The sequence below is a fragment of the Dama dama genome, chromosome 8, assembly GCF_033118175.1.
Source record: "Dama dama isolate Ldn47 chromosome 8, ASM3311817v1, whole genome shotgun sequence".
NCBI classification, from domain to species: Eukaryota; Metazoa; Chordata; class Mammalia; order Artiodactyla; family Cervidae; genus Dama; species Dama dama.
The window spans coordinates 48852013-48876424 of record NC_083688.1 but is presented as its reverse complement, the minus strand read 5'-3'; the positions used below and the strand labels follow the sequence as shown (position 1 = coordinate 48876424).

The following is a 24412-nucleotide window of genomic DNA, read 5'->3' as shown; positions in this document are numbered from 1 at the left end:
TTGAGAAATACCTACTAATCTGTACACAAGGCAAGAAATAAATTACGCCGAAGAGAGAAAAGACAAAGAGAGCGGATCCCCGGTGTTTTACTCTCGGTCTGGCCATCATGATCAAGGATGCAGACGGACTTTTTTTTTTTTTTTTTTTCTTTAATGAGAAAAATGTTTGAGCTCGGTTTTACCATTTTTTAATACTCATTAAAAAAATCTTATTTTCCTATTTTTCAGGAAAACTTGATACTTTCCGTCCTTCTAAAAACATTTTCTTTTCTTGGACTCGGGTCTGCTGTAGGGTGTCAAATGACCCAGAAGCACAAGCTCACGGGCAGGAGAAGCTGAACTCTGCAAAGCTGGCGCCGCAGGACCTCCGGGAGGAGAGTGGGCGGAAACTACCTATCCCGGCGTGCCCGGCTCACGAGCACAATGGAGCCTGTCGTCATCCGGGTCACGGGGCTGTGCGTTCCGTGCGCGCCGCTGGATTCCGGCCTGGATCCCGCCCGGGGCGGAGGGCCCTGTAGGGCCGGGAAAACTGCGATTCCCGGCATGCCCTGCCACGGGTGCGCCTGCGTACGCCAGCTACCGCGCCGGGGAGCGGGTGGGTATAAAGCGGAGTCTTGGTGCCTTGGAAACCAGCCTGCCTGCGGCCGGACGGAGCCCCGGGCGGCAGAAGGGCTGTGCGGTGGGGCTGCGGGGCCCTGGCGGGGGTGCGGGGACCCCGGGGGCGGGTCGGTGGCTCAGATAAGGCCCCCGTTGTCTCTCCCTGCCGCCTTTTCCCCTCGCTGGCGGAGTTTAGTCTCGCCCTCTAGACCTCAGGACCCTGGGGGTTATGGCACTTCTGCACTGGATTCGGGTGAAAACTGTTTCCATTGACCTGGCTCCAGCGACGGAAGGATAGCCACCACAGAGGGTCTGCAGATAAACCCCAGGACAGCTTTTCTTTACATGTTAAGTTGGCGTTATAGGTTCCTGGGAAAACCATTTAGACGTTAATTATTTCTTAGTTTTGCCACCTGTTATCTTCCTTCACTTGCTTGTTAGCTACTAATTATGATGGAACAACTTAATTTTTTGCTCAACTATCCCCGTTTGCTACCCTCAATATCCCATGTACTGTCCGGCTCTGGAGGTAGAAGTGGTTAAAATATGACCTTAGGTGAAGCTCGAGTTGATCAGTCTTGAAAGTCTCACAGTCATCTTGGAGCGCCCAGGGCTAGGTCTTTGAATCTTTTCTGTTCTCTTGTTATCCAGTCTCCACGGCTCTAAAAGCCATGTCTGTATTGACAACTTCAAAATGTATATCCCTATTCCACCTTCCGCTGCTGACTCCGTATCTACAAGTTCAGTCATGTATTGGGCATCTTTCCTGTTTTAAATTTAACATTTCCAAAACAACAAATTTGTTCCAAAACAAATTTCCCCCGAAATTTGTTCTTCCTAATGGACTTTCATTGTCTCAACTAATGACAACACCCTCCTTCCAGATCTTCCTTTCCCATGTAATCGATGAGCCAAACTTGTCTTGAAAGTATGTCTGGACACTGACCTCTTCTTACTTCTTACTGTTCCATTGGAGCACCCTGGTCCTAGCCTTCGGCATCTCCCCTGGATTATTATAGTTGCTTTCCAGTGGGCTTTCCTACTTCTATTGTCTTTCTGCCATCTTTCCGTTGTCTTGGCTACCACCTAGGCAAAGTGATCCAGTTAAAAGTTGAGTTAGATCCCAGCACTTCTCCATTCTAAAACCTCCGAGTGCTCTGAGAAAGGCAGACCTTTACAATAGCCTCTAAGGCACTGTGTAACACAGTCCCTCTCACCGCATCTCCCAGTGTTCTCTCCTTCACTTTGTCCTCCCCAGTCAAACTGACCTCCTTACTGTTTGCAGACCCATCAGACATTCTGACTTGAGGTCTTTGCACTATATTCACTTTTTCTGGACTTTACTGTCTCCAGATATCCACATTCACTCCTGCACCTCCTTCACAGGTCTTTCCTTAAATAACATCTCAGTGAGGCTTTCTTTGACCACTTTGTTTAAAACGGCAGTCTGTACCACAGCCTCCATCTCATCCTCTTTCCAACTTTTTCGTCATTGTACTTACCACAAATGAACAAACTAAACATTTTACTTATTTCTTCAAATGGAAAAGTTCCAGGAGAGCAAAGAGTTTGTCTCTCTAGATCATGGCTGTATTCCTTGGTGTCAAAACAGTTTCTGGTTCATGGTAGGCATTCAGTAAATGTTTGTTGGACATATGAGTTAATGAAGACAATATTACTGACAAAATTATTTTTTAGTGATTGTGATAAGCAACACTGAGTCCCTGGCCTGTTTTTGGAATCAACAGTATATAGTTGTAGTTATTGCCACGTATAAGAATGGAAGCAGAAGCAAATGTTGCCTTTTCAGAATCACCTGATTTACTAGATATTGCTTATGACATTTGTCTTATTCAAGCCATGCTTTCAGTGAGGTAACCTGAGCTTTTTGAAAATACTTTCCCTAAACATAAGGACAGAACTGTATTAATTTGATAATGACATATTTATGAAAGTAATTATGAATTAACTTTTTTAAAAATAAAAGCATATATCTTAGTATTTTTATTATTGTTGCTATTGAACTTCAGGACTTAGGATCAAGGCTACATTCAATGATATTTACTCCTTTTCAGAAATAGCATAGCACAGATATGTTTAAGCCATATAGTCTCTTTGTTAGAATATTAGCAATTAAAGCTCTTTTCTTGTAAGAGAAGTTATGGCTTCTATCCCCTTATGTTAAAGAGTTGAAAGTCTATTATAACTTAGTAACTTATAGAATTGCAAGTCTACTAAATATAACGTCATAAGGTTCTGGCCACTGGCCTCCAAGTGGCCCGTGGATTGTGTGAGGGCGTGGTATTTCTGTTGCCTTTGCTTGGACCCGCCCGATAAGGGAGGAGAGGCAGGGGTATGAGTAACTGCAGTGAAAATGAGATCTCCCCAACTCACCCTCAGCTCAGTAGATTCACGTGATCCCAAGTCCTTCCTGTACCCTGACTCTCGCAGGCTTCAGGGACTTCTTGGTGGACGTGAGGCTGTCCTGCTGTCACTGCTGGCCATCGTTGCCACTTTGTTTCTGAGGATTCTCCTGACCTTAGCCTTGTTCGTTTCCCCATGTAGTGAGGGGGTGGGGAAGAAAAATTTTCAACTAACCCTGAGACCTGTTTGTAGTCAATCCTCCAAGGGATAATTGGCTTGTTTAGTTTTTGAATCAACCTCTTAAATGACCTGAACCTCAGTGATAGACTAAGAAAATATTTTGGGGACAACACCATATATTTCACACACAAACTAGATCCCCTGCACACCATCAGTTGGTGGCCCAGGCACCTCTATCTCTCCTTCTTTAGGATGAGTTTTCTATAAACCACCTGTCCCTCAGAGGCTGGGGGCCAAGTTTCTTCTTCCTTTTTGTTTGAGAGTATTTTTTTCTCTCCAGAAGCCTGAGAAGCTCCAGTATAGTTCCGGTTCAGGTGGGTGTGAGTGATGATGCCAATCAAATTCTTACCTAAATGTATATAGACTTTTCTCTTTTCTAAGCAAATGAAGCAACTTGAGTTCTTTTCCATCTTGTTTTTTTGACTGAATGCATGCACACCCTGTAAAGTAATGTAAGCATTTTGTACATACTATGGGTACCTTGAGAAAATAGCAGCAAAACTATGATATTTCAGTAATTACATGAAAAAATTTTAAGTGGAAATCTACATCCTACTAAAAATAGATGGGGAACTTGTACTCTATTTTCTGTATTTTTTTCCCAAAAATGAACTTTTATATTTGTGTTAGTATTTTTGTCTGACTTCTTTTAATCAAACAATCCTTTTTATTATAACCAGCTCCCTGGGCATAACAAGTTGCCCATAAATTGCCCTTCCCTCGCACCTCAGACACTGCTTGTCATTTCCTTTATCTCCTCCTCCTCATTTCTCTACCACCTATTACCTGGGACTACTGTGTATCCCAGGAATGCTATTGTTGCAAGAAACAGGGAAAAATGACTAACGAAAGTTTATATTTCTCACATAAGCAAAGTTCGGAGATTACTAGTTTTAAATGTAAGGTTAATTTGAGCTACCGTGGCCTTTTCCATGTTCTCAGATGCTGGTGGTCCCTGACTCTGTTTATATTTAACAGTGAGGCACTGCATGGCTGACTCTTCTGAGGGCCTGCAGAGCTCTGGGCATCGCACCAGAAGGACTGGTTCCACCATTTCTGTTCTTTTTATCAGGAAAAAAACACCTTCCCAGAAGCTTCTTGAAAAGTGCCTAAAGCCTCACTGGCCAGGATATGTCACATGGATGTGCCAGCTATAAGGGAGGGTGGAGATGTGAACCTTTTCAACTTCTTTTGGAGAGAGAGGACAAAGGAGCCAGCTGTCTATCACAAACCAAATTAAACACCCTTTTCTTTTTCTCACAACCCTTGGCTGGTTTCTTTCTGTGTTGGCAGTAGCCAGACAGCAGGTGAAAGAATGTGGAATGGAGGGTAAATCCCTGCTGTGTGTGTTTCATTGCTCCTCCTCCATTCTCTCCCCACCCCCCACTACTGGTGGTGCCCCCAACCCTGGCCCTAGTGTCATGGCAGTAGAACCAGTCCTAAGGTTTGTCTTGTGGTTCTTCTGTTACCTGAGGAACACTATCTTTGCTCCTGTGGTAACCTGGGCAGGAATCTTGAAATACAGCTTTTTCCCAGAAATGTAGATGAACCTCACTTCACATCTTTGTGTATCCAGAGACTCCACTGGTATCTGCCTGTACTTCTGTCTTCCCCTTTAAGAATGCATTGAAAACATAAGAGCATCTTTATGCCATATCCTTAAGTTGACTGTTAACATAGATCTGTTAAAGAACTCAGAAAGGTTATGTGTGTGTGAAAAGCGCGTTATGCTTTATAGAGGCACACGGAGAGGCATCTTGGTCAGAAGACTAAAAAGAAAATTTGTACACTTTGACCATCATTCCATTTCCCTTAGCCCCTGGCAACCACCATTCTATTCTGTTTCCATGAAATTGGTTTTTTTTTTTTTGGTTTGGTTTTTAGATTCCATATATGAGTGATATCACACACTTCTTTTCCTCTGTCCAGCTTAGTTCACTTAGCACATGCCCTCCAGATTCATCCTGCAAATGGCAGGATCGCCTCTCATGTGGCTGAATAACATTATAAATCACATCTTTATTCATCCACTGAAGGACATTTAGGTTGTTTCAATACCTTGGCTCTTCTAAATACTGGTACAGTGAACATGGAAATGCAGATAACTCTTAAAGACACTCGGAGAAGGCAATGGCATGCTACTCCAGTATTCTTGCCTGGAGAATCCCAGGGACGGGGGAGCCTGGTGGGCTGCCATCCATGGGATCGCACAGAGTCGGACACGACTGCAGTGACAGAAGCAGCTTTAAGATACTAATTTTACTTCCTTCAGATATTTACCCAAGAGGAATTATTTACCCAAGTGGGATTGCTGGATCTTCTGGTAGTTCATTTTTAATTTTTTGAGGAATCTCCATACCATTTTCCATTATGTCTGTACCAGTTTGCATTCTCACCAACAGTGCATAAAATTCCCTTTTCTTCACATCTGGGCCAATGTTTATTGTCTTTTTTTTTTTTAAAAAAATAGCCATTCTAACAGATGTGAGGTGCTATCTTGTGATTTTGTTTCCCTGATGATTAGTGATAATAAGCATCATTTCATGTATCTGTTGGCCACCTGTAAACCTTCAATAGAAACGTAGCTTTTCAGATCCTCTGTCCATTTTTTAATTGGATTGTTTCTTGGCTACTCTGCTATATGTGTTCTTTATTTACTTTGGATATTAGCCCTTTAATATGGTTTGCAAATATTTTGTCCCATTCTGTAAGTTACCTTTTCAAATTAGAGGATCTAGTGTATAACATGGTGAGTATAGTTAAAATGAGATTGTATACTTGACAGTTACTGTGAGAAGGTCTTTAAGCATTCTTGCCACAACAAAAAAGTTAGCTACATTAACTATACGAGGTTGTTAATTTTGTGGATGTAATTATTTTGATTTTGATAAACATTCTTCAAAGTATATGTGTATCAAATCACATTGTACACATTATATATATTCAATTTTATATTTGTCAACTATGATTTGAGCAAATACCCGGAGATAAGAAAGGGCAGAGGAGTCTGGCATGCTGCAGTCCATGGGAGTCACAAAGAGTTGGACGTGACTTAGCAGCTGAACAGTAACGTTCCTTGATAAAATTTTTTCCTTTTATTTAAGTAAAACTAAATAGAAAAGCCATTCTCTGGGACCTATAGGCGAAAGATAGAAGGTAATTGAAGAGCTACTCCAGGATGAAAAAATGTCTTCAACGGCTATAGCAATATTATGTTGGCAAGAAGCTCAGCCTTTCCACAGTGCCCGCCCCCACCATGGGTCTTAAATCCTGCCATCAATTTTAAGACTTACTTAATTCCTTCATTGGTTCCAGGGGACCATCTTCAGTGACTTGAACCTGAGGTAGTCTCCACTTCCATTGCCTGGGAGCTGAGGGGAAGAGAGAGTATCTGATTACACACCAAGTTGGGGAGAAAGATGTGTTAACAATATCCCAAGTGGGGCCTTTGTGAGCACACGCTCACAGGTACAGTCTTGCTAGTGATGGTTAAGGTGTACAGTCTGTTCAGTGTAGAAATGTCTGTACAGGATGGAGTTACAGGAGAGTGTTCTTAAAGTTTCCACCAGTGATCTTGTCATCGAACTTTGGAAAGGTGATTCAGTGGTGAGAATGCTTTTAAACTAGTTCTGCTTCTGTAATTAATACCTGAAAGAGTAGTGTCACTACTCCCAATTACTCTTGTGTGGTCTTGAGGGAGGAGTCTGGTAATTTGATATCAGTAGCTGTAGAAGAGTCTTTGCTGTGAAGTTAGTTTGCAAGTTATTTTTAAAAGTCACTGCTTCAAGGTATTTGATAAATCTATTTTATGGCAACTGCTCAGAGGTCCAAGTACTGCAGAGTTGTTTTTAAAAACATCAGAAAGTTTGGATGGCAACATGTTAAAATGAAAATGGCTGGTAACGAAAGCGGTAATAACTCCCTCAGCCAAGTTATAGATCCCAGTGTATATCTAATAGTAGCAGACAGGATAGGTTGTGATCAGTAGTGAACTATCCAGCAATCTGTGGCTTGTAACAACGGAAGTTTATTGCTCACTCACACTGTGCGGCACGGATGGGTCACGGCTCTGCACCCGTCATCTTTACTCTGGATCTTAGCCTGTGGAGAAGGCCCTATCTGGGATGTTGCTCATCTTACAGAGAAGGGAAAAGAAAGAGCTGATGAATGACATGTTGGCTCTTAAAGTTTCTATGTTTGTCTATTCAATTGCTTCAGTCATGTATGACTCTGTAACTCCATGGACCATGGCTCTCCAGGCTCCTCTGTCTATGGGATTTTCCAGACAAGAGTGCTAGAGTGGCTTGGCATGCCCTTCTCCAGGGATCTTCCTGACCCAGGAATCTTCCTGACCCAGGGGCCAAACCCTCATCTCCTGCACATCTTCTGCATTGCAGGTGGATTCTTTATTGCTGAGCCGCCTGGGGAAGCTCCTTAAAGCTTCTACCCACATTTAATTGACCAAAGCAGGGCACATGGCCTTTTCCAAGCTAAACAGGACAGGGATGTATAATCCTCCACAGGAAGGGGCAGTCGCTATCTTGAACAATAATATAATCAACTACGGTAATGTGGTAACTTTATTCTCAGGTGCATATGGAAACTACGATGTCCAGACCAGTCCTCTCTCCAACCCGCATCAATGCTACGGCTTCTGAAACATTCACAGTACTTCAGCAAAGGATGAGAATAGTCGAAGAACAGACCAGCTCTCTGAGGGATGACCTAATAATGTTGGACTTCGGTGACAAAAGGTAGCAAATGAAAAATGAACACTGTAGGTTGAGTTTTGCTTCACCGGTTACAATAAGGAGTCCCAGTATGGATGGTTTGGCAGTTGAAATAAGTATTTAGAAAAGAATTGAGAAATAACCATTTCAAGTAGAATATTAATTAGAAAATATTTGCAAGATAAAGGGTTGTCCTCCTATAATAGAGCTACTACCACTTCTAAACAGGTATTCTAAGTGTGTTATATTCAATACTTGATTAAAAACAAATGTAATTATTTACATAATTAGAAAAAAATTTGATCCTTTTGTAAACATAGACTTTGATATTAGTTAAGATGAACATCTCACTTGATTCATGCCATTAATATGATCTGTATTTTCTTTCTCCAGATTTATTGTAAATTAAAAGAGAGGTTTTTTAAGTCTTAAAAATTCATAGTTTAAAATGGTGCTGCTGCTGCTAAGTCGCTTCAGTTGTGTCCGACTGTGTGTGACCCCATAGACGGCAGCCCACCAGGCTCCCCCGTCCTTGGGATTCTCCAGGCAAGAACACTGGAGTGGGTTGCCATTTCCTTCTCCAATGCATGAAAGTGAAAAGTGAAAGTGAAATCGCTCAGTCATGTCCGACTCTTCGAGACCCCATGGACTGCAGCCTACCAGGCTCCTCCGTCCATGGGATATTCCAGGCAAGAGTACTGGAATGGGGTGCCATTGCCTTCTCCGAGTTTAGAATGAAGTACTCAAAAAAAGAACTGTGTTTTTCCTTTGTGCTGTGGAAGAAGTTACTCCCATTAAAAGTTAGGTTGTTAAAGGCCTGAGGAATATGGGTGCTTACAAAGCCAATACTGAATTTACTGATGTGAGTTTCTTTAAAATTACATATATATATTTCCTGAATGTCTCTTATGAAGATCAAAAATTAGTATGATTGGTGTTATAGCACCTATAGAGTAAATAGCTGTTCAGCAGTTAAAAGATTAAAACTGTACCAATGTTGAGTATGTTAGAACAAAATAGGAATTTTTTTTATGTCTTTGTTTAAATATTTTCTAAGAAGGATGTGAGTATATTGCCTCCATGCTAACTAATTCTTAATTTTCTATTATAGAATTAGCATTTAGCATGTTTTATGTATCACTTGTTTTTACATACCAAGCAGGTTTACGAAAAATTCAGATTAAAATGACCATTAAAATGTTGGTAACTTTTACCCACCCACCCCCCCCCCGCCCCGCCCATCAAGTGGTCTCATCCTGCTTACCTAGTTGTGGTCCTTTGGTTGGTAAGTCACGTCTGACTCTTTGTGACCCCATGACCTGTAGCCCACCAGGCTCCTCTGTCCATGGGATTTACCTAATAGTTCTCTCTGCAGTTAAATTTGCAGAGACTATCAGATATTTGTTAACTAAAGAACTTACTGTTTATTCTCAGTAGAAATGCAACACTGACTCAATGCTTTCGGTTTCAGTTCAGTCACTCAGTCGTGTCTGCCTCTTTGCGACCCCATGAATCACAGCACGCCAGGCCTCCCTGTCCATCACCAACTCCTGGAGTTTATTCAACCTCATGTCCATTGAGTCAGTGACGCCATCCAACCATCTCATCCTCTGTCATGCCCTCCTCCTCCCATCTTCAATCTTTCCCAGCATCAGGGTCTTTTCAAATGAGTCAGCTCTTCGCATCAGGTGGCCGAAGTATTGGAGTTTCAGCTTCAACATCAGTCCTTCCAGTGAACATTCAGGACTGATTTCCTTTAGGATGGACTGGTTGGATCTCCATGCAGTCCAAGGGACTCTCAAGAGTCTTCTCCAACACCACAGTTCTAAAACATCAATTCTTCAGTGCTCAGCTTTCTTTATAGTCCAACTCTCACATCCATACATGACTACTGGGAAAACCATAGCCTTGACTAGACGGACCTTTGTTGACAAAGTAATGTCTCTGCTTTTTAATATGCTGTCTAGGTTGGTCATAACTTTTCTTCCAAGGAGCAAGCATCTTTTAATTTCATGGCTGCAGTCACCATCTGCAGTGATTTTGGAGCCCCCCAAAATAAAGTCATCTACTATTTCCACTGTTTCTATTTGCCATGAAGTCATGGGACCGGATGCCATGATCTTCGTTTTCTGAATGTTGAGCCTTAAGCCAACTTTTTGCCTCTTCTCTTTCACTTTCATCAAGAGGCTCTTTAGTTCTTTGCTTTCTGCCATAAGGGTGGTGTCATGTGCATATCTGAGGTTATTGATATTTCTCCCCGCAATCTTGATTCCAGCTTGTGCTTCATCCATCCCAGTGTTTTTCATGATGTACTCTGCATATAAGTTAAGTAAGCATGGTGACAATATACAGCCTTGATGTACTCCTTTTCCTATTTGGAACCAGTCTGTTGTGCCATGTCCAGTTCTAATTTAGTGGTTGGGATTACTTTATAATATTGTTATATTGGCATCTTTGTCCAGGGGCCAGTTGGAAACTCCAAAATGTTTAGAGCAACCTGTGAGCCAGAACATCACTGGACCTATCCAGAATGAAATAATTTGTTCAGGAAAAACAAATATTTTGTGGAAGAACTGTGAGTTCCTGGTCAATCGAATGTGCCGTCTGGAAAGTCTCATCCAGTCTTTGAAGATGAACATCTTCCGTCTGCAAACTGAAAAGGATCTGAACCCACAGAAAACAGGTACGGAGAGAAGAGAATCACCAGAAAGTTGGTCCTGTGTGGGTGCTTGATGAGTTTGTGATTCCTCACCTTCTTTAAGCTGCTTGATGACCCTCTGTCCTGTCTGGTAGATTTCCTGAAGGAAAGACTGAATACAATACAGGAGGAGCATTCCAAGGACCTCAAGCTGCTGCAACTGGAAGTGATGAATTTGCGCCAACAGCTGCGAGATGTAAAAGAGGAGGAAGACAAAGCGCAGGATGAGGTGCAGAGGCTGACTGCGACTCTGGAGATTGCCTCTGAGACAAAGGTTTGTGTCCACGTTCTGAAAGACAAATTCACCATTGTGTGTTAGCTGGAGGAGGCAACAGACCCAAAAAACTGACTTTTAAAAATAGGTGATGTTGATGTGAAGATTCTTGACATTTGAAATTTATCTCCATCGATAGTGTAAAGCATTGTGTGCTGTTAGTAACTGAATATTTATAGATCTCTTCTATGTGACTTTTGAGGACCCAGAGGTGTGAGGGAGTCTGAGTTCTTCAAAAGCTTATATGCTTACTGGGAGAACAAGGCATATCAGGAAACTAAAGAGAAAAAATAAGGGTATAAGAAATATTAAAGGACAGTATAGGACAAATGTAAGCCAATATTGCCAGCTAAGTGTTTTATGTTTAGGCAGGTTTGAGAAGATGTACATGTCTTGTCTAGAACAGATTAGGCTAAGTGTCAAAGAAGAGACAGGACCTGAGCTGAACCTTTAGAAGGTAAAGCAGAGAGGTGTGGATATTTCAAAGAGCACTCACAGAGGCAGCAAAAAATAAAGACTAAGGAAAGGAATATGTCTTCCCTCCATAGGCCAGGCAGTATAACAGAGATTGTTTTGTTTAAAACATGCTACTTTGCTTAATCTCTGCAAGACCTCAAGGTGTAGGGTATTATTGCCCTTATGTTAGTGATAAGAGGACTGGGGCCCAGAGAGAGGTCACTTCTCTGAGATCACACGTCCCTGTATTCTTCCTGTATCTCAGATTTGAACCTGCATCTTTCTCCTGGGTGCAGTTAGGGGGAGATGCGTAGGCTAGCCTGACCAGAGTGAAGATTTGTTTGTGTGAAGTAAGTTGGAAAGCAGCTAGGGCTAACTTCGTAAAGGATCTCAAAATCAAGAGTAATCAAGTAGTTGGGCTTGGTTTTAGGGGGAGTGACTAGATTTTTGATAAGAAAGTGAAGGTGAAGTCGCTCAGTCGTGTCCGACTCTTTGCAACCCCACGGACTGTAGCCCACCACGCTCCTCCGTCCATGGGATTTTCAGGCAAGAGTACTGGAGTGGGGTGCCATTTTTTTCTCCAGAGATAAGAAGTGACATAATGAAAATAAGAAAACTAATCCAGAAATAGTATAGGACAGCAGCCCCCAAGCTTTCTGGCACTGGGGAATGGTTTCGTGGAAGACAGTTTTTCCACGGGGATGGTTCAGGATGATTCAGGCACATTGGTTGTGCTGCTGGTCATCTGTATTTGCAGCTGCTCTGCATTGTTAGCTCCACCTCGGATCGTCAGGCATTGGATTCTCCCAAGAAGCACGCACCCTAGATCCCTCACGTGCAGTTCATGGCAGGGCTCACGTTCCTGTGAGAATCGAATGCCGCCTCTGGTCTGACAGGACACAGAGCTCAGGCAGGAAGCTGAGCCATGGGCGCGGCTGTAGACGCGGTGGGAGCTTCGCTTCCTCACCCAGTGCTCACCTCCTGCCGTGCGGCCGTTTCTGACACCCCACAGACCAGGACTGCTCCATGGCCCCAGGGTTCGGGGATCCCTGGCATAGAGTATCAGTTACAGGAGGAGAGGCTGGAGACAGGAAAACTGGTTAGGAATCCATTGCATTATTTGAGGCATAGACATTAGGTCTGAACCACAGTCGTGGCATTTTGAAAAGAAAGGTATGCTGGAATGTGGTATTGAGCAGGGGCTCAAGGTAGGGAAGAAGGCATAGATGACTCTGAGGTTTTACATCTTAGGTTGTGGTGCCATTAATAATAATATGAAAGAATGAATAGTGAAAGCTGTGTTTTTCATCCTCAACTCCTAAGCATATTTGAGGCCAGAAGAAATGATGTCTGTTATTTTAGTCTCCAAGTTGTATCTGACTTTTTGTGACCCCCATGGACTCTGTGGGGTTTCCCAGACAAGAATGCTGGAGTGCGTTGCCATTTCCTTCTCCAGGGGATCTTCCTGACCCAGGGATCGAACCCACGTCTCCTGCCTTGCAGATGGATTCTTTAGCTTTGAAGCCCTTAGGGAAGCCCTAGAAGAAATAAAGTACTTAAAAAAAAATAGGACTATATCCCATAAGAAAAATATCTAGCAGTTACCAGGTTTTCCTCTGATGATTGAATTTTACATAGGAGGTACCTATGACTAATCATTTTTTAATGATCTAAAAGGGAAAATGATAGAAGTCATGAATCAAAGTAATAAAATAACTTTAAATATCTCATTGTAATAATTTAGATTCATATTAAGAACTATTTATAACTATAGTCAGAATAGCTTTTATGGATTTCCCCCAAAAGTGTACATTTGATATACCTATGGACAGTTTATTCCTATCAGATTTTAGAACCTTTTCTACTTCTATTTTTAGAAGAATGCAGCTATTATTGAAGAGGAACTGAAGACCACAAAACGTAAAATGAACCTTAAAATTCAAGAGGTAAGGTAAAAGGATGCTGAGCGGGTGGAGGGGGCACTGGAATTGTAGAGGGGGATGCCAAGAAAGTGAATAGAGTGAGAGGAAACCACTGAAGAAGAAAATGTGACTCTCAGGAAGGTTTTTAGAATATGCTGCTTGAAGTTATACCTGCGTTTATATGACATTAAGACTTCCTTTCACCTCAATAATGCCATAAAACTGAAAAAATAAGCACTCTGAGTCGGGAGGGAAACAGTAACCATGGAACTCGCGTGGTTGCCCGTCCACTAGAGTTAGGGGACCCCTTCACACAAAGACCTTTTACATCAACTTAATGTTTAAAATAAAAAGCTTTTAATAAGTCTGCTCATCTAATTTTACCTTATAACTTTCATTTCAGCCTCTATTTAAGTAGATAACAGATTGGAATTATGAAGTAGGTGGCTACTAAAAGTTGTTGGACTAAAAATTTGCAGCTGAAAACAGTGAGAAGAGTCAGAATTACTAACTCAATATACCCTGACAGTGTCCTAAAAACCTCAGTATTCCCTGACAGAATAATTGACATTAATCCAAATCAAAAGGATCAAATTATATTTAAAATATTCTGTTCTACAGAATAGAAAGCCCAGAGATAAATCCACGAACCTATGGACACCTTATCTTTGACAAAGAAGGCAAGGATATACAATGGAAAAAAGACAACCTCTTTAACAAGTGGTGCTGGGAAAACTGGTCAACCACTTGTAAAAGAATGAAACTAGAAAACTTTCTAACACCATACACAAAAATAAACTCAAAATGGATTAAAGATCTAAATGTAAGACCAGAAACTATAAAACTCCTAGAGGAGAACATAGGCAAAACACTCGCCGACATAAATCACAGCAAGATCCTCTATGACCCACCTCCCAGAATATTGGAAATAAAAGCAAAACTGAACAAATGGGACCTAATGAAACTTAAAAGCTTTTGCACTACAAAGGAAACTATAAGCAAGGTGAAAAGACAGCCCTCAGATTGGGAGAAAATAATAGCAAATGAAGAAACAGACAAAGGATTAATCTCAAAAATATACAAGCAACTCCTGCAGCTCAATTCCAGAAAAATAAATGACCCAATCAAAAAATGGGCCAAAGAACTAAACAGACATTTCTCCAAAGAAGACATACAGATGGCTAACAAACACATGAAAAGATGCTCAACATCACTCATTATTAGAGAAATGCAAATCAAAACCACAGTGAGGTACCATTACACGCCAGTCAGGATGGCTGCTATCCAAGAGTCTACAAGCAATAAATGCTGGAGAGGGTGTGGAGAAAAGGGAACCCTCTTACACTGTTGGTGGGAATGCAAACTAGTACAGCCGCTATGGAAAACAGTGTGGAGCTGTCTTAAAAAACTGGAAATAGAATTGCCATATGACCCAGCAATCCCACTTCTGGGCATACACACTGAGGAAACCAGATCTGAAAGAGACACGTGCACCCCAATGTTCATCGCAGCACTGTTTATAATAGCCAGGACATGGAAGCAACCTAGATGCCCATCAGCAGATGAATGGATAAGGAAGCTGTGGTACATATACACCATGGAATATTACTCAGCCATTAAAAAGAATTCATTTGAACCAGTCCTAATGAGATGGATGAAGCTGGAGCCCCTTATACAGAGTGAAGTAAGCCAGAAAGATAAAGACCATTACAGCATACTAACACATATATATGGAATTTAGAAAGATGGTAACGATAACCCTATATGCAGAACAGAAAAAGAGACACAGAAATACAGAACAGACTGTTGAACTCTGTGGGAGAAGGTGAGGGTGGGATATTTCAAAAGAACAGCATGTATACTATCTATGGTGAAACAGATCACCAGCCCAGGTGGGATGCATGAGACAAGTGCTCCGGCCTGGTGCACTGGGAAGACCCAGAGGCATCGGGTGGAGAGGGAGGTGGGAGGGGGGATCGGGATGGGGAATATGTGTAAATCCATGGCTGATTCATATCAATGTATGACAAAACCCACTGAAATGTTGTGAAGTAATTAGCCTCCAACTAATTAAAAAAAAAAATATTCTGTTCTACAAAACAGATATACTATTTTAAAAATTATAAATTTTAGTGTGCTTAAGGTGGTAAGTGTAGCTATATCTGGAACATTTCTTATGTGAAGTGCTTTATTTACCAGTAATTACTGACAAAAGCATTATTGTTCATTGCTGGAATATATTGTTTCACATTTAAAAAAATACTTTGGATATTTTAATAGACTTTTTTGAGCAGTTTTAAGTTTTTAGAAAAATTGCACATAAGCAGAGTTCCCATATACCCTTTCTCCCCACCCCCAGAGTTTCTGCTATTATTAACATTTTGTATTAGTCTGGTGCCTTTGATTTGTTATATTTGATTATGAACCAGAATTGATACATTATTACTAAGTCCACAGTTTAGATTGTTTCATTTTTTAATTGATTACAGTATACAAAAGAGTTTCACTTCACTGCCCTAAAAATACCCTCTGCTTTACACACTCATCACTACCACCCCCTTTTTCCCAAGCACCTGGCAACTACCGATCTTTTCACTGTCTCTGTAGTTGGAGTCGTACAATATGTTGCCTTTTTGGACTGCCTTCTTTCACTTATTTAGCATATGCATTTAAATTCTCCATGTCTTTTCATCGTTTGATCATTTATTTTTATCACTGAAGAATAATCAGTTGTCTGGATGTACCAAAGTTTATCCACCCACCTACTGAAGGATGTCTTGGTTCCTTCCAAATTTAGCAATCATGAATAAAACTGCTGTAAACATTCATGTGCGGGTCTTTTTTTGTTTTTTGGACATGTTTGTAACTCGTTTGGATAAATACCTGGGAGCGTGATTGATGGATCATACGGTAAGCTTGTGTTTAGATGTCTAAGAAACTGCCAGCCTGCCCTGCCGTGACTGTACCGTGGTGCGCTTCCACCAGCGATGGATGAGAGTTCCTGTTGTCCCACATCCTCACCAGCGTTTGGGGTAGTCCGTGATTCGAGTTGTTGCCATTCTAATAGCTGTATGTATAGTGGTATTTTGTCTTAATTTTCAGTTCCCTGATGATGTGATATTCAGCATCTTTTCATATGTTTATTTGCCATCTGTTTATCTTATTTGGTGAGGTGTCTTAGATCATTTCCCCATTTTGCAGCTGGACCTTTTTTTTTTTTTAATCTTAGTGTTGAGTCTTAGGACTTCCTTTTATATTTTGTATACCAGTCCTTTATCCATATGTGTTTTACAAATATTTTCTCCCAATCCATAGTTTGTCTTTTCTTTTAACAGTGTCTCTTGCAGAGCAGAAGCTTTTCATTTTAATAAGTTCAACTTGCCACTTTTTTCGTGGATTATACTTTTGGTAATTATATCTAAAATATTTTTTAAAAAATATTGCCAAACCCATAGTCACCTAGATTTTTCTGCAGCATTATCTTTTAGAAGTTGTATAGCTTTGCATTTTACGTTTAGGTTTTGAATTGCTACTTTTGTGAAAGGTGTAAGGCCTGTGTCTAGATTCTTTGTATGAGTTTGTGTATGTCCAGTTGATCCAGCACCAATCTGTTGAAAAAACTATCCTTTCTCCATTGGGTTGCCACTTAGCGTTGTTTTTTATTGGAAAAGTCTTCATTTGGTGCTGTGGTAAAATCTTGTTTTCGTTGAGCTCGCTGAGGACCTGAAGAAGGACTGTGTGAGTCCAGCAGAAACGTCCTGGGGCATGTGGCACAAGGAGCGTGTGTTCTGCCGGGGCTGCCACACACTGCCACACGCTAGGCTTAAGCCGTGGAAGTCTTTGTCTCACTGCTCTGGAGGCAGCAGGTCCAGGATGAAGATAGCAGCAGCTTGGTTTTCTCTTGAGTCCTTTCTCCCTGGGCTGCAGACGGCTGCCTTTTTCTCTGTGTCCTCACGTGGTCTGTTTTCTGTGCACACATCCCTGGCGTCTCTGAGTACACATTTCCTCTTATAAAGACACCAGTCACGTTGGATTAGGCCCCCCTCAGTGACCTCGTTACTGAAATGACCCTTCAAAGGCTTTATCTCCATTTATGGTCGTATTTTGAGATACTGGGGTTATGGCTTCAACATATGAATTTTGGGGAGATACAGTTCAACCCATAACAGAGCTATACAAGGAATAGAGTAAATGCAGTGTGTATCCTTTCTAAGAGATAAATATATATATAAAATCTGATTCTGATAAACATGAAATAGATTAACTGATTGCCCTTAATAAAGCTTTAGGAATGAGTATCTCAGTAGTATAATTATCAAATAAAGATTCCTTTTGTAAGGCACATAAATTGTATCTTGAGCAAATTATACTGTATAGTTTGAGGTAGAGCTTAGAAGAGTGTGCGATGCTTCTCTTAAATCATAAAGTGGTTGTAATGTGATACTGAAATAGAACCTGAAAAGTACAGCCAAAAGCAAAAACTATGACTCATTCTTAAATAAAACTAATATTTAACTGATCATTGGTTAAGAAAGGAATTTTGAAACTTGAAGGAACTGGATTATTAAAAATTAAAAGCTCAGTTAGTTTGACTATATAAAAATTAAAATCTTATACATGTAAAAAAAAACAAAGAAAACATAATGAAATTAGACAGTTAATAATCGTACCTTTTAAAGAACTTTAAATGAATATCTCAAAATCAGTGGGCAGAGGATAAGAACAGTTCAGAAAATATGTGAAGAACTAATAACCATATTGGAAAATTTTAGTCTTACTCGGAACCAAAGAAATGAAAAAAATATTAAGATATTGCTTTTTATTTATTAGATTAGCAAAGATTTAAAAATGTGATAATCTCTAGTGCTGATGACATTTATTCAAATACTAATAAGAAAGTAAGATTGGAAGAATAATTACAAAATGTATGAAAAGTCTAAAATAAAATAGTGTTTATACTTTTAACCTAGTAATTCCTTTTGTAGGATTTATCTCAAAGAAATAATGAGAAATTCAGTGAAAGCTTTGTTCACAATCATGTTCAGCAGAGCAGTATGGAATAGCAAGACACTGGAAATGTCCAGATGTTCAGGATTAGGTGTAGGGTTAAGAAAACCATAGAACATTTCCAAAACAGTCTATCTTGTAACAGTTTCATGTCAACATACTTTTCATCTTTTTCACTTTGAAAAACTTTTTAAAAACTGTAGAATACACCATCCTTCAAGAAGACACATATAAATTATGTATGTACAATGTAGAAAAGGATTATAAAATATACTCAAGTTGTCTTCACTGGAGTTTAAAAATAGAATTTCTTTCAGTTTAATATAAGTTTATAAAAGGAATGCATACATGCTCTGTTGCTTCAGTGGTGTCTGACTGCTTGCGACCCCGTGGACTGTAGCCCCCAGGCTCCTCTGTCCATGGAGATTCTCCAGGCAAGCTCACTGGTGTGGGTTGCCACGCCCTCCTCCCGGGGACCTTCCCCACCCAGGGGCTGACCCGGGTTCTCCTGTGTCTCCTGCGTTGGCAGGTGGGTTCTTGACCACTAGTGCCACCTTCAGTTTCCATTTAAATTGGAAAGAAGGAGGAAAAAAAACTTAACCGTCTTTGTATCTTTATCTGACTCATAGTCATTTATGGATAGAAATAAGGTCAGTGTACCCAAATTCTTGAATGTTATTTTTGTCTGCTACTTAGCAACTACTTCATTATTTGTTCTGATCTTTAAATTCTGACACAAAAAAATCCAATGCATAATTAAAACAGCTTTCAGAGAAATGTGTATAATATTACGGGATAAAATATATATATATACACACACACATATATAGATGAAGAAATCAAAGTATAGAAAAACAGTTAAACTAAATACAGGCTCCTCCTGCGCTCGCTGCTGGCTCTGGGGGCGCGGAGTGGGGCCAAAAAAAAAACTAAATACAGAAAATACATACACTAAGACATATTCGTGTTTTTCAAACTTCCGACCTATCTCACACAGCAGCAGCAGCCCAGGGACGTTCTATGAAGCAGGACTTGCTACTTGCTGTGAGCTCCAATATTTTCTTTGTGTTCTTTTTTGCCCCCCTTTTCTAATGCTTCTTGTAAACTTACAGACAAGTCTTGACTGCAGTTTGGAAAACAGATTTACATAGTAGGAAGGTGAGGGTAACAAATTTGACTCTGCATTTCTTAGAAAGTTAACCATTAGGGAGAAACAAAAACATGTTTTTGGGTAGTCATAAACTTGCAAAGAATAGGGGTGAGATGGTATGTCTGTAAACTTTTCATGGTGACTTTGATCTTTGCTAAACTGCTGCAAAGTTCCCTTGGTCTCACCTAACTGCAGTGTTACTCTGTAGCTAAGGAGACAGCTGTCCCAGGAGAGGCACCTCAGGGAATCTCTTGAGAAATCTGGATCAGCCTTGCTACTCAGAATACAAGAAATGGAATCAACAGTGGAGGTGGAACGGAAACAGGTAGTGAGATTTTCTCTCCTTGTTTATGTTGGGGAAGTGAAACCAAAAGGGAAAAGCCAGTGTTTTTGGCTATAAACCTATAGTTTTGCTAATTTCCTCTAGATTTATTAAATTCTTTTCTTTAGCAATCCTCTATTAATATTCTTACTATGATTTTAAAAATTCTAGTCCAAAATAAGGACTCTGATGACATTCACTCCAATACTCTTACTTTATGAATGGGGAAGCAAAGGACAAAGAAGTTATTATGTGTCAGGGTTTATAGAGGTGAACTCTTAGCTCCTAGGAGGGAATCATTCCCCCTACCGCAAACTCTGTGATTTTGGAAGGTATTTCCCTGGTCTTGTATTATATGTACAAGAAAAGAATAATTAAACTGATCTGACATTTGAAGCAAAGAATACCAGTAAGTCAAGTAATCAGGAACGTGTTTACATTGCTGTTTTCAGTTCTCGTTATTTATTTTAGCATAATATTTTTGCCTCCAAAAGTTGTTATTTGAAGTACCTATATGTATGGTTCAGATTGTAAAGAATCTGCCTTCAGTGCCAGAGACCCAGGTTTGATTTGGAAAGATTCCTTGGAGAAGGGAATAGCCACCCACTCCAGTATTCTTGCCTGGAGAATTCCAGAGACAGGAGCCTGGCAGGCTCCAGTCCATGGGATCTCGAAGAGTCAGACATGACTGAGCGTGTCACTCAAGTTCACTCACTCACATAAGATTCTAAATTGCAAGCACCCAAGGCAGTTAGTAGCTTCAAATCCTGATACCTATAATGTAATGTTTATTATTTTAATTGATTTTATTATTTAATTGATTTAAATGATTCCTAACAGTGGAATTATTAAAAGGATTCTACTTAAGGAATTTGCAAATGATCCGTTATTGCTATAATTTATACTGCCAATATAGAGGCCATTAGCCACATGTGGTTATTTAAATTTAAATTAGTTAAAATTAAATAAAATTAAAGGCTCAGTTCCTCACCCTGGCCACGTTTCGAGCGCCCAGCACTTGGTCCTGAGCTGGTGCCTGCTGTGTTGGGTGCGCGGACATCTCCTGGGTGGCCCCACTGTAGGACACTGTACTCTGCTGAGATCTTCAGCATACAAACTCTGCTTCTTCCTCCAGTAACTCAGAAAATCGGCTTTACACATGTGCTGTAAGATAGCTTAAAAGGAATTTTTTTTTGCACAATTTCAGGTGCACATTTTGCAGGAGAACTGCATTGCCCTACGCAGTTCTATTCAGGCCACCCAAGAACTACTGGCCCAGGAGCAGCAGCAGAAAGGAGCGTTGGAGACAGCTTCCTCACAGCTCAAGTCTGACCTCGGTATGAAAATAGATGCTGGAAACTACACTTCTGTTAGTTTGTTGAGATTTTATGCAAAAGCTTTCAAGATTCTAAATTCTCGTAGTGGCCAGTGATACTGGTATTCCCACAGAATGTAAAAAATTGCTGACCTTCTTTCTATCCATGGCACTGAGGGGAAAAAACTAGAATTTGACCCTCTTGATTTTAAACTAATTATTTAGATTTTTACCAAGTTTATTTAATTGTGGACTTGGGACTTTTGGGTTCTATAAATCTAGATTGAATGTTGGGTTATAGAGTGCTAATAAAGAAATGAGGCCATTAATCCTTGCTGAGTTACTCATTCTAACCATTTATCATGTCAGACTCTCCATTCTTCAGGTTATCAGTCTATTTTGGTTAACTTATATTTGTAGAAATGGATGGTTGTAAGGTACTATAGACAGAGCTTAGATTAACTCGTTTAACATTTTTTTTTTAAGAGTCCTTAAAGATGACAAAGCTAGAAAATGGAAGTGTCTAGACTTGATCCCAGGGTACTTGGAGACATGTTTCTTCCAATCCAACATCCTTATCAGACTGCTGTTTGTTAATACATAATTATAAAGGCAGTTTTCAAATAGATCTCACTGTAGAAATCAGTTCCAGTGTAGTGCCTCACAAGTGAGTAACACTTCATGGTTTAAATAGGGCTTTTACAAAAATTATCTCGGGTAACACACAAAACTACCTATACTTTCCAGAGTTACAGGATGAATAAATAGTGAAGTGAGGCCTAAACTGGATCTTCTAACTCCAAACCCAATGTTCTTATCAGTGCGGCTTCTACAGTGTGGCTGTAATGAGGGTGGGGAATACTGAAAAGAGAAATGAAATAAAAAAAAAAAAATAAAGCAAAGAGTAATCCATTTAATGGTTTTACTTGCTGCTTTTAGCAGAAGGTACTCTTTTCATATAATTGTCAAGTAGTGAATTGTTCTGTGAAATTCTCACTGATAGTACCCCAGGATAAGTTTCTGTCTTCCTATGATTGCATACTTAAAAAAACACACATTACATTTTATGATACTATGACAGTATCCCATTTGAGCCTTACAGCAAACTTGTGAGAAAGATAAAATAAACCTCATTCTACAGAAGAATAAAAAGATGTATATCAAAGGGCCCCCAATAAATAGAAAAGCTGGGATCTTTCTGTTATTATTAGTTGTCCTTCTGATTAAGTGATTTTTTAAAAATGTTTCTTTCTTGATAGATTAATGCTTTCCTTTTGAATTTTTAAAGAATATATGAAAGACCATTAAAAACATTAAGATTAGAACAACAGTAATTCAAGCTAACATAAAGAAAAGGAGACCTGTCTCAATACCAACTATATGCTTCATATTGAATAATATATGCTTTACACGCATGCAATTTTATTATTTAAAAGTACAAATATTGATAGTTATTATAACTAGATTAGTAAAAGGAATGCCTTTAGATATTTGCTTCAATGAAGTTTAAAATGTACCTTTTTATTATTAGCAATAAACATGTATATATATGTGTGTGCATGAATACACACACACTAAAGTGATTACATTGTTTTCCTAAATAGAATAAATTTTCCCCTTTGATTCTTTCTTTGACTAGTGGAATTTCCAAGATAGATCATATAGTTTACCTTTTTGATCCTTCACATATGTTAAATTAGAGTTTATTTAAAATAAGTCTTGGACTCATTTTCAAGAAGTATACTTTTCCTGAGTATATCGTAAATGTGAATTTTTATGTGTTTTATAATTTTTCTGGCTTTAAATACTTAAGTGACAAAACTAATAGATCTTTATGAATTTTCTGTGAAGCCAAATATTAATCTCTGAAGAGTTTACATCTTTTGGCTACTAGTATATCAAGGGCTTCCCTGGTGGCTCGGTGGTAAAGAATCTGACTGCTAATGAGGAGACTCGGGTTCCATCCCTGGGTCAGGAAGATCTCCTAGAGAAGGAAATGCCAAACTGTTCCCCTATTTTTGTCTTTGGTTTTCTTTTCACTATATATACAGACTCTCTGAGTGGTTTCAAATCCCACCCCCCACCTCAAATCATCCTCCTGAGTTCCAGATAGTATCTTACTGCCAACTAATCATCTATATTTAGAGACCTTGCAAATACCTCCAAACACATGATGAAAGCATAAGTGTTGGAGTTATTCTTACTCATTGTATCTCCCCAACCTGCTCCTTGCCCTGAATTCTCTGTTTAGTTGGATCCACCATCCACTCGACTGTCCAGGGCTGCACCCTAGATGATTTTATGGACTCACCTGTTGCCTTCACTTCAGTTGGTCAGTCAGCAAATCCTGACAGTCTTCTGCTTATTCTTCTGCATTCCCATTGTCATTACTTTAGAGCCAGCTTTCATTGTTTTACACTCTGGTTACTGCAACAGCTACTAAACTGATCTCCCTGTCTTTATGGAGCCTTTGTCAAAGTAATCTAACAAACAGCTTTGTCCATTTGCTTCTCCAGCTTGAAATCCCTCAGAAACTCATCATTATCTATGTATTGAGTAAAATGTGACCTCATTTACCATTGCATGTGACTGTGGACTAGTTTTCCATGATTTAGTTTCAAGTCTATAAAAACATGATCGAAATACTGGCGTTCTGCTTATTTCTGCAAAATACAGACTAAAAATCTTTTTTTTTTTTAAGTGAAAATTTCTCAGGAGAAAAAATACCATGTGATTTCAATGTAGTTGTAAGTTATTAACATCTTAGTTATGTGAACTTTTTGTCTTTAGTTTCTAGAGACGACATCATTTCCAAGTTGGTTGAAGAAAATAAAGTAAGTTTAGAGATTTAGAGTACAGAGGTTTTCTTTCATCTCTTCATTAAGTAATATTTCCTCATTCATGCTGGTTTAGAGTCCTTCTGATTCTTCTAAAATCTTTATTAAAAGTTTCAGTGTATATGAGTTTATATCCAGAACTGTTATCAACTGGATATTACGAAATAAATTATTTCAACCCCTTGTAAAAGAATGAAACTAGAACACTTTCTAACACCATACACAAAAATAGACTCAAAATGGATTAAAGATCTAAATGTAAGACCAGAAACTATAAAACTATTTTTGTTGATGGCTGCTCAACATCATGAATGTATGTACTTAATACTGCTGAACTAAACAAACTTAATACGTAAATATTTTAAAGTGAACTGTACACTTTAAAATGGTAAAAATGAGTATAGTTCCCTGTGCTATGTATATAGTAGGTCATTTTTGGTTGTTATTTTATGTTAATCCCAACCTCCTAATTTATCCCTCCCCACCCTTCCCCCTATAAA

The 24412-nt window shown here is 39.6% G+C and overlaps 1 protein-coding gene across 1 annotated transcript in view; it reads left to right on the top strand.

Moving 5' to 3' along the window:
• Window positions 1–478: 478 nt before the first annotated feature.
• Window positions 479–24412, top strand: part of CCDC150 (coiled-coil domain containing 150) — a 94114-nt gene continuing 70180 nt past the window's right edge. The window contains exons 1-8 of the mRNA XM_061149097.1: window positions 479–595; window positions 7792–7955; window positions 10394–10614; window positions 10725–10903; window positions 13237–13305; window positions 19647–19763; window positions 20968–21097; window positions 23866–23909. Of these exons, the coding sequence (XP_061005080.1) occupies window positions 7798–7955; window positions 10394–10614; window positions 10725–10903; window positions 13237–13305; window positions 19647–19763; window positions 20968–21097; window positions 23866–23909 (918 nt within the window). The 5' untranslated portion in view covers window positions 479–595; window positions 7792–7797. The remainder of the gene's footprint in view (window positions 596–7791; window positions 7956–10393; window positions 10615–10724; window positions 10904–13236; window positions 13306–19646; window positions 19764–20967; window positions 21098–23865; window positions 23910–24412) is intronic.